The following is a 12,834-nucleotide window of genomic DNA, read 5'->3' on the forward strand; positions in this document are numbered from 1 at the left end:
AAAATTAAAGTCTGTCACTGTTTCTACTATTTCCTCATCTATTTTCCACGAAGTGATGGGACCAGATGCCATGATCTAAACTTTCTGAATGTTCAGTTTTCAGCCAACTGTTTCATTCTACTCTTTCACTTTCATCAAGAAGCTCTTTAGTTCTTCTTTACTTTCTGCCATAAGGGAGGTGTCATCTTCATATCTGAGGTTATTGACATTTCTCCCAGCAATCCTGATTCCAGCTTGTGATTCATCCAGTTCCAGCATTTCCCATGATTTACTCTTCATATAAGTTAAATAAGCAGGGTAACAATATACAGCCTTGACATACTCCCTTCCCAATTTGGAACCAGTCTGTTGTTCCATGTCCAGTTCTAACTGTTGCTTCTTGACCTGCATACAGATTTCTCAGGAGGCAGGTCAGGTGGTCTGGTATTCCCATCTCTTGAAGAATTTTTCACAGTTTGTTGTGATCCACACAGTCAAAGGCCGTGGCATAGTCAATAAAGCAGAAGTAGATGCTTTTCTGGAACTCTCTTGCTTTTTTGATGATCCAACAGATGACAATTTGATCTCTGGTTCCTCTGCCTTTTCTAAAACCAGCTTGAACATCTGGAAGTTCACAGTTCATGTACTGTTGATTGGAGTATTGTTGCCGGGAGTACAAGCCAGGCAACATGTACTGTTGCCTGGCTTAGAGAATTTTGAGCATTACTTTGCTAGCTGTTGATTATATTTAGCCTGAACTACATATATATATAATATTGTGTTATCCAGGAAACTGAGAGACTCTGTTTGTAACACTTACGCCAGGACAACAGACAATCTGGGACCATCGCTGGTAAATCAGAGCATATAGTCTTGTCAGCATCTCTTAAAAGTTACCCAACTTACTTGGGCTTCCCAGGTGGTGCTGGTGGTAAAGCCCCCGCCTGCCAGTGCAGGAGCCTTAAGAGATGTGGGTTTGATCGCTGGGTCAGGAAGATCCCCTGGAAAAGGGCATGGCAACCCACTCCAGTATTCTTGCCTGGAGAATCCCATGCACAGAGGAATCTGGTGGGCTACAGTCCATGGGGTCTCAAATAGTCAGACACAACTGAAGCAACTTAGCACACAAACTTACAGTAACATAACCAACATATACTTAAGTGAATTGTTTCACTGAAGGGTAGAAGATTGACAAACAGTTGGCATTTGGGGTTCATTCAGTTGGATTTCCAGTAGAATTTCTGAAGTTGTTACATATTTTATTTATATCAAATAATCCACTTCCAGAGAGACACAATAAAAAATCTATCTTGAGAAAGATGTGATCAAAAGGAAAGAATTAAATAGAAAATGAAGCCATTTATTGCCACTTGCTTCCTTTTTCTCATTAGTAAAATTAATAATTCGAATTATTTGGTCATTTTGACCCCTAAAATGAATCTAGGTAAGCCCAGAAATCAATGTAAATTTTTACTCATTTCTAATTTAAAAATGAAGACTTCAAAAAAATTTTTTGTAATTTAGAGTAGTAGTGGGCCCATTGCCTGTTTCTGTATGGCACCCAAGCTGCAAATGCTTGTTACAGGCAGACTTAGCTAATAGAGAATACTAAACATTTAGCCCCAGTTATGTAAATTTGTGGAGAAGGAAACAACAACCCACTCCAGTATTCTTGCCTGAAGAATTCCATGGACAGAGGAGCCTGGTGGTCTACAGTCCACGGGGTCACACAGAGTTGGACATGACTGAAGTGACTTTGTACCCATGCATGTAAATTTGATACCTTGACAAGAATCCCATTCTTCTCATTATTATATCAGTTTTCCATTAGTAGATTATTATAAAACCATTTATACTTGATTAATATTCTGATTTGAATTCCTTCAGCCAAAAATGTTTGAAAATTTCTTTCTCTTTCACTGCATGAGTTTGATTTTGCCTCTTGACCTACAAAGCCTGCAATGTTTACTATCTAGCTCTTTGCAGGAAAGTTTTTTAACCCCTGATCTATTGACTTTTGCTATCAATTTTGTTTCCTTCACAACAACACACACACAACAACAACAATTTCGAGACATGACTTACTACTAATCTCCTTTGCATTGTCATTGTTTAAATTCAGGTGTGCCCCTGGCTATGCTGGCAGCCCAAGCAGCCCTGGAGGCTCCTGCCAAGAATGTGAGTGTGACCCCCATGGCTCACTGCCTGTCCCCTGTGACCCTGTCACGGGGATCTGCACGTGCCGACCCGGAGCCACGGGGCCGAAGTGTGACGGCTGTGAACAGGGGCATGCGCGCGAGGGCATGGAGTGTGTTTGTACGTATACTAACTTGATTATTGGTTCTGGGAGCTTGGTTCCATTTCTATCTCATTTCCAGTGAGAAAGACTGATTTTTTTTTTTCTTATTTTTCAATAGCTAGTGTTTCCCTTGTTTTTCAATAGCTACTGCTACTCTTCATTCTCCCTGACACTTTCTGTCCACCTTCTGCTGTTTGCCTGCTGTTTTGTCTCCATCCTGCTGAGCCAAGAACAGCTGAGAAAATCCTCAGCATGCTTAGTCAGTTCATTGAAGACCTACAGCAAAGTTCCCGGAGGCAGATTCTATTTTATTTTGCCCATCTAAGAGTTTGCAGTTTGACCTAAAGCTGACATTGCCTTTGTGATGGATTAAAGGTCTGGGTTTGTTAAATTTCTTTTAGAATCCTCTCGAATTTGTAATCAAATGGACAGGGACTATAACCCTTGAAGTACAACTGGCTTTTCTGAGTTTACAGAAATCCATGGGCATCCTTCTTCTTAACTTTCCCTTGCACTACAGAACCTGGAAGCAGTGACAATGAACTCAAGGGTTTCTACTCACATGTTTCCCTTTGTTTTAATAACTGCTTCTGGATTCAATAATGCCATCCTGAGTGTACATTGACTATCAGTATTAAATATAATTCTTAGATCTTATATAATCTGAAAAGGTTATTCATAAATACAGGGAGGACCATTATACTGTGGTATATTCTTTTCCTTGAGGAAATTTACAATATTGGTCTTAATTCTTTCTAACAAATATAAGTAGAAATTATTTAAGTGCTTTTTATTTCAATATTTACATATTTTAGTGTATTTACATATGCTTGTATTTCTGGTTTTAACATCTTGTGTGTGTCTGAAGTTTAATAACATTTTCACTAGAATTTTTGTTTGTGCTCTAATTTTATAAGTTACCTCAAAACTAAGCCTGGCTTTTTAGATCTGCCAAAAGGTAAAGACTGGGTATATTTGGGAATATAATTTTTAAACTTCTTCTTTTCTGTGTATTTCATATTGCATTTAAAATAAAAATAAATGTCAAGTTTGATGGGAGGAGATAAAGTGTAATATGTAATATACATTTACATTATCATATTCAGTTATTGGTATATACATATTCACTCTTCTTAAGTAAAATGGCATATTTTAATGATAATTGCATGGACTTCCAGTATAATACAACTGGTTTTAATATTGTTATTAAAGTTAACTATTAACATGGAGATGTTCAACTAAATAATATATATTCATAACCTAAATGTTAATCTAACAGACCTTGAATTTTAAATTAATTAATTTTCTAGGGGTGAGATCAGAAAAATCTGATCTCTTTTTCTATGAGTTAATGGTTTGTTTGCTTTCTATCTTGTTGTATTGATTTCTATGTATGTTTTTGTACCAGTACCATATTCTTTTGATAAATGTAGCTCTGTAGTATAGTCAGGGAGCATGATCCCTCCAGCTCTGGTCTTTCACAAAATTGTATTGACTCTTTGGAGTCTTTTGTTTTTCCATACAAATTTTATAATTATTTGTTCTAATTCTGTGGAAAATGTCATTTATTTTGATAGGGATTGCACTGAATCTGTAGATTGCCTTGCCTAGTATTGTCATTTAAGCAATATTTATCCTTCCAATCCATAAGCACAGTACATCTTTCCATTTTTTGTGCCGTCTTCAATTTTTTTTAATCAATATCATATATTTTTACAAGTAGAAGCCTTTTATCTCTTTAGATTTATTCTTTTTGATGCATTTGTAAATGGGATTGTTTTCTTAATTTCTCTTCTCATAGTTTGTCTTTAGGGTACAGAAACACAACAGATTTCTGGATATTAATTTTGTATCCTGCCACTTTACTGAATTCATTAATGAGTTCAAATAGTTTTTTGCCAGTGTCTTTAGGATTTTCTATATAAAGCATCATGTCATCTGCAAATAGTGATAGTTTTACTTCTTCCTTTCCTTCTTTCTAAATCCTTAAGCTAACTTAGAGCAAGAAACCAAAGAATGGATTCACCTAGTACATTGATCTGCTGGTCCTGTTTTGTCACATATGACTATAGTAGAATTTTATAATGCTCATGAGTGAGAGTGGATGAAGTAGCTTGATTCTGGCAAGAGAATATTTATGTAGTAAGGAAAGTGTCCTCTGATACAAACAAAACTTCAGGTTCTTCAGAGCCTGGAGACCATGTTACTTCAATGAAGAAAAGAGATAAAATAGTGCTGTTAATCTGTGCTGACTATAAAATTAAGATGTTTGTCACATTTGATAGAAATAAGTTAAAACTCAAATCATTAGTAGCAAGTATTGTACAGTTAGTTCTTCTCTCTTTGGCTGATTCTTTAGAAAAAACAGTTTAATTTGGCCCACATCCTGGATGTGTATATTTTTTTAAAAAATGCACCAGGAAATGATCATTGCAGTATCTCAGGTGAGCCACATATGGGTAGAAAGAATTTATGTACTCTCTGTAGAGTTTATGCTCTTCAGTCAGTCAGTGAGTTCAGTCGCTCAGTCATGTCCGACTCTGTGTCCCCATGGACTGCAGCATTTCAGGATTCCCTGTCCTTCACCAACTCCAAGAGCTTCCTGAAACTCATGTCCATGGAGTCAGTGAGGCCATCAAGCCATCTCATCCTGTGTCATCCCCTTCTCCTCCCACCTTCAGTCTTTCCCAGCATCAGAATCTTTCCAGTGAGTCAGATCTTCGCATCAGGTGGCCAAAGTATTGGAGTTTCAGCTTCAGCATCAGTCCTTCTAATGAATATTCAGGACTGATTTCCCTTAGGATTGACTGGTTGGATCTCCTTGCAGTCCAAGGGACTCTCAGGAGTCTTCTCCAACACCATATTTGAGAAACATCAATTCTTTGGTACTGAGCTTTCCTTATGATCCAACTCTCACATCCATACATGACTACTGGAAAAACCATAGCTTTGACTAGACAGACCTTTGTCAGAATAATAATGTCTTTGCTTTTGAATACACTGTCTAGGTTTGTCATAGCTTTGCTTCCAAGGAGTAAGCATCTTCTCATTTCATGGCTGCAGTCACCATCTGTAGTGATTTTGGAGCCCAAGAAAAGAAAGTCTGTCACTATTTCCATTGTTTCCCCATCTATTTGCCATGACGTGACGGCAAGATTATATGTCATAATCTTAGTTTTTTGATGTTGAGTTTTAAACCAACTTTTTCACTGTCCTCTTTCACTTTCAAGAGGCTCTTTAGTTCTTCTTTGCTTTCTGCCATAAGTGTGGTGTCATATGCATATCTGACGTTATTGACATTTCTCCCAGCAATCTTGATTCCAGCTTGTGCTTCATCCAGCCTGGCATTTCACCTGATGTACTCTGCATGTAAGTTAAATTTAAGCAGGGTGACAACATACAGACTTGATGTACTCCTTTCCCAATTTGGAATCAGTCTGTTGTTCCATGTCTGGTTCTAACTATTGCTTATGCTCTTAACAAATAAATTACCTAGGCATGACCTACACATGATCATTGTAGTATCTCAGGTGAACTGCATATTGTTGGAAATAATTTATATATTCCCTGTATAGTTTATGCTCTTAATTTATTTAGCAAATAATTTTAAATTATGCTGTAAAGAAGTCAGAGAAAATGCAGAAATCATGAAAGAGCTTTCCTTGACTACCTACTTTTCCAAAAAAAAAAAAAAAACTTGTAGCTGGCACAGATAATTGCCAGTGAGCAAGCTAGGGTTTCAGAATTTTCTGATGACTCAGTGGTAAAGAATCCACCTGCCAATGTAGAAGTCATAGGTTCGATTCCTAGGTCAGAAAGAGTCCCTGGAGAAGGAAATTGCAATCCACTCCAGTATTCCTGCCTGGGAAATCCAACAGAGGAGCCTGGCAGGCTACAGTCCATGGGGTCACAAAAGAGTCAGACATGACTTACTAACTAAACAACTACAAGAAAGGTAGGGCTTTATTGGATCCAAAATATAGTAGTGAATTTCTTGTAGGACACAGCTATTTTATATAGGGACATTTCATTACTATCATGAAGAATTTACACAAATAATCTGTGCCCTTATTAGGAGATACCAGAATTTCTCATAATTATCCAAATTCAACCTACCAACATTATCAACCCCACAAGCCAACTAATACTCAGGCATACCTAACCATTGTGTCTGTCTTCAATCTCAGGCATCCCCTAAAGCCCCTTTCACCCTACATGGTTCAATTCTTTAGCAATTCACCCATATCGAAAGACTACCATTTATCAGAAATGACGGTAAGCACTTAATTTTTGCAACATCCCCACATGTTATTTTTTAACATCAGTGTAATTTTTTAAAACCTGAGTTTAGATGATTTAAGTCACTTCTCCAAGGTTCACCGTGACTATTCAACAGAGTTGTGGTTTGAACATAGGTCTGTCTTGCAAATATTACTTTCTTAACCTCTCCTCTGACTGTTAATCTGAAACACAAAGAGCAAACCTGGTTTCCCCAATATAGTCAACATTAGTTAATTCAATTCATTATTCATGAAATTAAAAGACGCTTACTCCTTGGAAGGAAAGTTATGACCAACCTAGATAGCATATTCAAAAGCAGAGACATTACTTTGCCAACAAAGGTTCGTCTAGTCAAGGCTATGGTTTTTCCTGTGGTCATGTATGGATGTGAGAGTTGGACTGTGAAGAAGGCTGAGTGCCGAAGATTTGATGCTTTTGAACTGTGGTGTTGGAGAAGACTCTTGAGAGTCCCTTGGACTGCAAGGAGATCCAACCAGTCCATTCTGAAGGAGATCAGCCCTGGGATTTCTTTGGAAGGAATGATGCTAAAGCTGAAACTCCAGTACTTTGGCCACCTCATGTGAAGAATTGACTCGGAAAAGACTCTGATGCTGGGAGGGATTGGGGGCAGGAGGAGAAGGGGACGACAGAGGATGAGATGGCTGGATGGCATCACTGACTCGATGGACGTGAGTCTGAGTGAACTCTGGGAGTTGGTGATGGACAGGGAGGCCTGGTGTGCTGCGATTCATGGGGTCGCAAAGAGTCGGACACGACTGAGTGACTGATCTGATCTGATCTGATCTGATTCATTTACTTCTTCTGGGCTTAAAGCCCATGTTCCCTCAAGAAAGAATAAAGATAAGATGGGCTAAAAAAATAAAATGAAAAAAAATTTAATATATGTAAAGTCAATAGGTACATCGGAGAAGGCAATGCAACCCCACTCCAGTACTCTTGCCTGGAAAATCCCATGGATGGAGGAGGAGCCTGGTGGGCTGCAGTCCACGGGGTCGCTAAGAGTCGGACACGACTGAGCAACTTCATTTTCACTTTTCACTTTCATGCATTGGAGAAGGAAATGGCAACCCACTCCAGTGTTCTTGCCTGGAGAATCCCAGGGATGGCAGAGCCTGGTGGGCTGTCATCTATGGGGTTGCACAGAGTTGGACATGACCGAAGTGACGCGGCAGCAGCTGCAGCAGCAGCAGCAGCAGCAGCAGCAGTAGGTACATACATTTTTTTTCCTCTGCTAACCATTGAGACTCTCTAAGATTTAAAACATTGTGGTAGTTATGGTAGATTCTTATTCATCAGAGATTGCCAAGTGAAGTCCTTGCAGTCCCTACATGCAGGTGAAAAGACACATTAACTGGCACTCAGATTTCTTCTTTGTATTTTTTTCCTAATGATACTAATTGGAGACAGCTCTGCAGTGTGTTCTTCCTTTTAGACACTGAGTCCTGAATAGGTCTTATTGGACTTCCCAAATGAGAGCCTCCCCTTAGTGAGTTGCTGTTGCTGCTGCTAAGTCACTTCAGTCGTGTCCGACTCTGTGCCACCCCATAGACGACAGCCCACCAGGCTCCCCTGTCCCTGGGATTCTCCAGGCAAGAACACTGAAGTGGGTTGCCACTTCCTTCTCCAATGTGTGAAAGTGAAAAGTCAAAGTGAAGTTGCTCAGTCATGTATGACTCCTAGTGACCCCATGGACTGCAGCCTACCAGGCTCCTCTGTCCTTGGGATTTTCCAGGCAAGAGTACTGGAGTGGGGTGCCATTGCCTTCTCCACCTTAGTGAGTTAGGTTAATACAAATCCAACCTCTTTTTTCAGCCTCATTCGTAATTTACATGTCATTTTATAAAATGAGACCAACCACCTGCCTTTCTGAAACTTGAGACTGAGCAAGAAAACCATTGTTTATTTAATAGTAAAGTTTTATATTGGAAAACACAACATTTAGATCTGTTTATGTCCTATTTGGGGCTCCCCTGGTGGCTGAGGTGGTAAAGAATCTGTAATGCAGGAGATCAGGTTCAGTCCCTGGGATGGGAAGATCCCCTGAAGAAGGGAATGGCAACCCAGTCCAGCAATCTTGCCTAGGGAATTCCATGGACAGAGAAGCCTGGTGGACTACAGTCCATGGGGTCACAAGAGTCTAGACTAGTAGTTAACACTGAGCAACTCATGTGATATTGAAAATAGATTATGAGTGGTGTAGTAAAATACATTACTCTCTTAAAGAACAGAAATTAAAATTAGTAGCTGTTGGCAAGATGTCATTCCATAAAGAGTGCCTGAAATATTTTATAAATATCAAATTCATGCTTTCTATTTATATTCAATATGTATGAAACATTAGGAATATATCAGCACTTATTTATAGTTACAAATTATCTAAAATATAAAATTTAAGATGATGCTTAAGCAAAGCACTGTGACTGTAGCTATTTTTCTCATCTTTAAAATTAGGGCATTAAGAGTATTCACTTCATAGAATAGAATTTCTGTGAACGTTGGATGAGATAATGAAGTCAAGACACAACATATTGTCTGCCATATAATGGATGTTGTATAGATAAAAGCTATTGTCCCATTATTACATATAGTAGTTTCAAAGCTTCCCGTTGTTTTTTAAAGAGATACACCATACTTGAACTATATTGAAAGTGAAAGTTAAGCAAAACTAACATTGCAAAAGCAATCATGAACTGTTTTTACCTCATAAGGTAAGCCTAGCTAAATATTATAACACACTAACTCTGTAAAATATGCACTTTCCAGACACTTGGTAAAACCCAAGGTTTGAAGTCTTTTCCTACCTTAGTCTTGTTGTTGTTGCTCAGTAATTCAGTTGTGTCAGACTCTTTGCGACCCCATGGACAGCAGCACACCAGACTTCCCTGTCCTTCACCAACTCACAGAGCTTGCTCAACTCCTGTCTGTTGAGTCAGTGATGCCATCCAACCATCTGGTCATCTGTCTTCCCCTTCTCCTCCTGCCTTCAATCTTGACTGACATCAGGGTCTTTTCCAATGAATTGGCTCTTGGCATCAGGTGGCCAAAGTATTGGAACTTCAGCTTCAGCATCAGTACTTCCAAAGAATATTCAGGGCTGATCTCCTTTAGGACTGACTGGTTGATCTCCTTGCAGTCCAAGAGACTCTCAAGGGTCTTCTCCAACATCACAGTTTGAAAGATTCAATTCTTTGGCACTCAGTCTTCTTTATGGTCCAGCTCTCAAATCCATACATGACTACTGGAAAAACCCTAGCTTTGACTAGACAGACCTTTGTTGGCAAAGTGATGTCTTTATATAGATTATTGTCTTTATTTTATTGAAGTGTTGTTGATTTATAATGTCAAGTTAGTTTCAGGTGTCCAGCACAGTGCTTCAGTTTATTGTTGTGGTTCAGACACTAAGTCATATCCAGCACTTTTGAGACCCCACAGACTGTAGTCCACCAGGCTCCTCTGTCCATGGGATTTCCCAGGCAAGAATACTAGAGTGGGTTGCCATTTCCTTCTCCAGGGGATCTTCCCAACCCAGGGATTAAACCTGCATCTCCTGCTTTGCAGGCAGATTCTTTACTACTGAGCCACCATGGAAGCCCATGATTCAGTTTATATATATATATATATATATATATATATATATATATATGTATAAAATACATATAAAATATGAATCTTTTTTATATTTTCCCTTACAGTTTATTGTTGAGTATAATTCCCTGTGCTATACAGTAGGTCTTTGTTTTAGTTATTTTATTTATACTATTACTTTTAGTAGCCAGCTGTTAGCAAGAATCTATCACAGTAATGCAGAGGCCTTCATATATTATCACTAGAACACTGCAGTACTTTTATACTCAAAGATGATTAGTAATACCAGTTAGTATATATGTTCCATATATATGAGAGCAGGGACAAAATAGTGGAAGTGGTTGATCACTGTAAAGAAAATGAGACTTTCTATAATGAAAGATGATGAAAAACCATCAGTTGACCTTCATTTGCTATTTAATGAATGAGGTTTTGTTTGTTAGACTTGTGATCACCCTCCATCCTAGCCTTTTAAATACCATCCTCCATCTGTCTCTATTTAATCCCCAAGTCCTAATTCCTATTCAAAGACCAGTATGGCACAGTGGCAAAGAATCTGCCTGCCAATGCAGGAAAAACAAGAGACATGGGTTTGATCCCTGGGTTGGGAAGGTCCCCTAGAGTAGGAAATGGCAACCCACTCTATTATTCTTGTCTGGGAAATTCCGTGGACAGAGGAGCCTGGTGGGCTACAGTCCATGGGGTTGCAAAGAGTGGAACATGACCGATCACACACATACATGTCTACTATAGTTTTCTGTAATTAAACCAGGGCATGTTATTCAAATCCAGGCATCAGAGTAGCTATAAAAGTAATTTCTGTTCACACTCCTTTCACCTTTTTCACACCTATTTTGTTTGAGAAACATGTTTTGAGTTTCTTGTTGCCAGTGTCCTTGACCTACGTTCAGGCTAAAAATGTAGAACAGCAACTATCATTGATTCCAGATGATTTTCTTACTGGCTGTCAAGTCTCAGTAGTTTGTGTATCATGTTGCAAAAGCCATTCCATTAATAGATTAAGGAGTTGTGTTGTTGAACTGTCATACAGAAGAGGTGGATCACTATTTAATTTTCAGTCAGGCTTTGTGAGTAAATGCTATTTGATTACAATTTTCACTCTGAAAGATCCAGGAAGTTGATTAACCTTGAAGGAAAATTGATCACAATTCATTAAAGTTAGAAGTCTTATAAATGAGATAGTCTTGTCACCTTCTCCTATTTTATGGTATCTCTGAAACACACCATCTCCTAACGCAAGGAAGCATGCTATTATGAAGTGTTTATAGAGGCGTTGAATTCTGGCTGGCCACATGAAAGTTGTGTGACATTTGATTTGTTAACTTTTCTAAGTCTCATTTCACTATCCATAAAATCCTTGTGCATTAGGTGACAAGTCTAAGCATAAAAAATTCTAGCCATTCTTATCATCATGGTTATCATTTGACTATTTTTTTCAAAAGCATGATATTTTGTGCAGCTCCTCCATTTCTGATGAGATATGCTAAATTCTGGGTTTTTTAATAATTAATTCTAGGCTCTTCAAGTCACAGAAAACCCCTTTTATAATCACCTTATATTTTCTCTTCTCTTTAAGTCCTTCAAATACATTATTTATGGATTTGTAAACACTGTGACTGTAGCTATTTTCCTCATCTTTAAAATTAGGGCATTAAGAGTACTCCATAGAATTTCTGTGAACGTTGGATGAGATAATAAAGTCAAGACACAACATATTGTCTGCCATATAATGAATGTTGTGTAGATAAAAGCTATTGTCCCATTATTACGTGTAATAGTTTCAAAGCTTCCCTTTGTTTTTTGAAGAGATACACCATACTTGAACCATATTGAAAGTGAAAGTCACTCAGTCATGTCTGACTCTTTGTGACCCCATGAACTATACAGCCCATGGAATTCTCCAGGCCAGAATACTGGAGTGGGTAGCTGTTACCTTCTCCAGGGGATCTTCCCAACCCAGGGATCGAACCCAGGTCTTCTGCATTGCAGGTGGATTCTTTACCAGCTGAGCCACAAAGGAAGCCCAAGAATACTGGAGTGGGCAGCCTATCCCTTCTCCAGCAGATCTTACCAACCCAGGAATTGAACTGGGGTCTCCTGCATTGCAGGCAGATTCTTTGCCAACTGAACTATCAGGGACGCCCAAGAACCATATTGAACTTATTTTAAATATATATTTATGTACATAATTTTATTTAATATTTATATACCTCACAACTTGTCACATGAATAAATTATCAGCCTCATCCAAAATCTACAGAAAATCTTTCCCTCTATTCAAAGAACTAACAGGCAAAAGAAAAAGCCTTTTTAATGGATTTGAAGCCATAGTCTTATTTTAGAAGATATTTATCTGTAAATAATATAGAATAACTGAATTCATTTAATAAGTCTCAAATAAATGCTAATATAAAACTTTCTTCTTGAAAAGGAAAGAGAGGAACATAAAATCCATACCCAGAAACTTTCCTGGTGGTCCAGTGTCTAAGACTCCTTGCTCCCAAGTCAGGGGGCCTGAGTTCAGTCCCTGGTCAGGGAACTAGCTCCCACGTGCGCAAAGCTACATGCTGCAACTGAAAGATCCCAGGTGCTGCATCTAAGACCCAGCACAGCCAAATAAATAAATTTAAAAAAATTTTTAATCCATA

The 12,834-nt window shown here is 38.4% G+C and overlaps 1 protein-coding gene across 3 annotated transcripts in view; it reads left to right on the top strand.

Annotated features, from left to right (window-relative positions):
- Positions 1–12,834, top strand: part of LAMA2 (laminin subunit alpha 2) — a 707,472-nt gene that overhangs the window by 520,227 nt on the left and 174,411 nt on the right. For all 3 annotated transcript variants that reach the window (XM_086317880.1, XM_086317878.1, XM_086317879.1), the window contains one exon: positions 2,102–2,295. In XM_086317880.1, the coding sequence (XP_086174006.1) occupies positions 2,102–2,295 (194 nt within the window). The remainder of the gene's footprint in view (positions 1–2,101; positions 2,296–12,834) is intronic.

This window comes from Bos grunniens, chromosome 9 (assembly GCF_055505025.1).
Source record: "Bos grunniens cultivar Pamir isolate PY7600 chromosome 9, Bosgru_T2T1.0, whole genome shotgun sequence".
In the NCBI taxonomy this organism is placed as follows: Eukaryota; Metazoa; Chordata; class Mammalia; order Artiodactyla; family Bovidae; genus Bos; species Bos grunniens.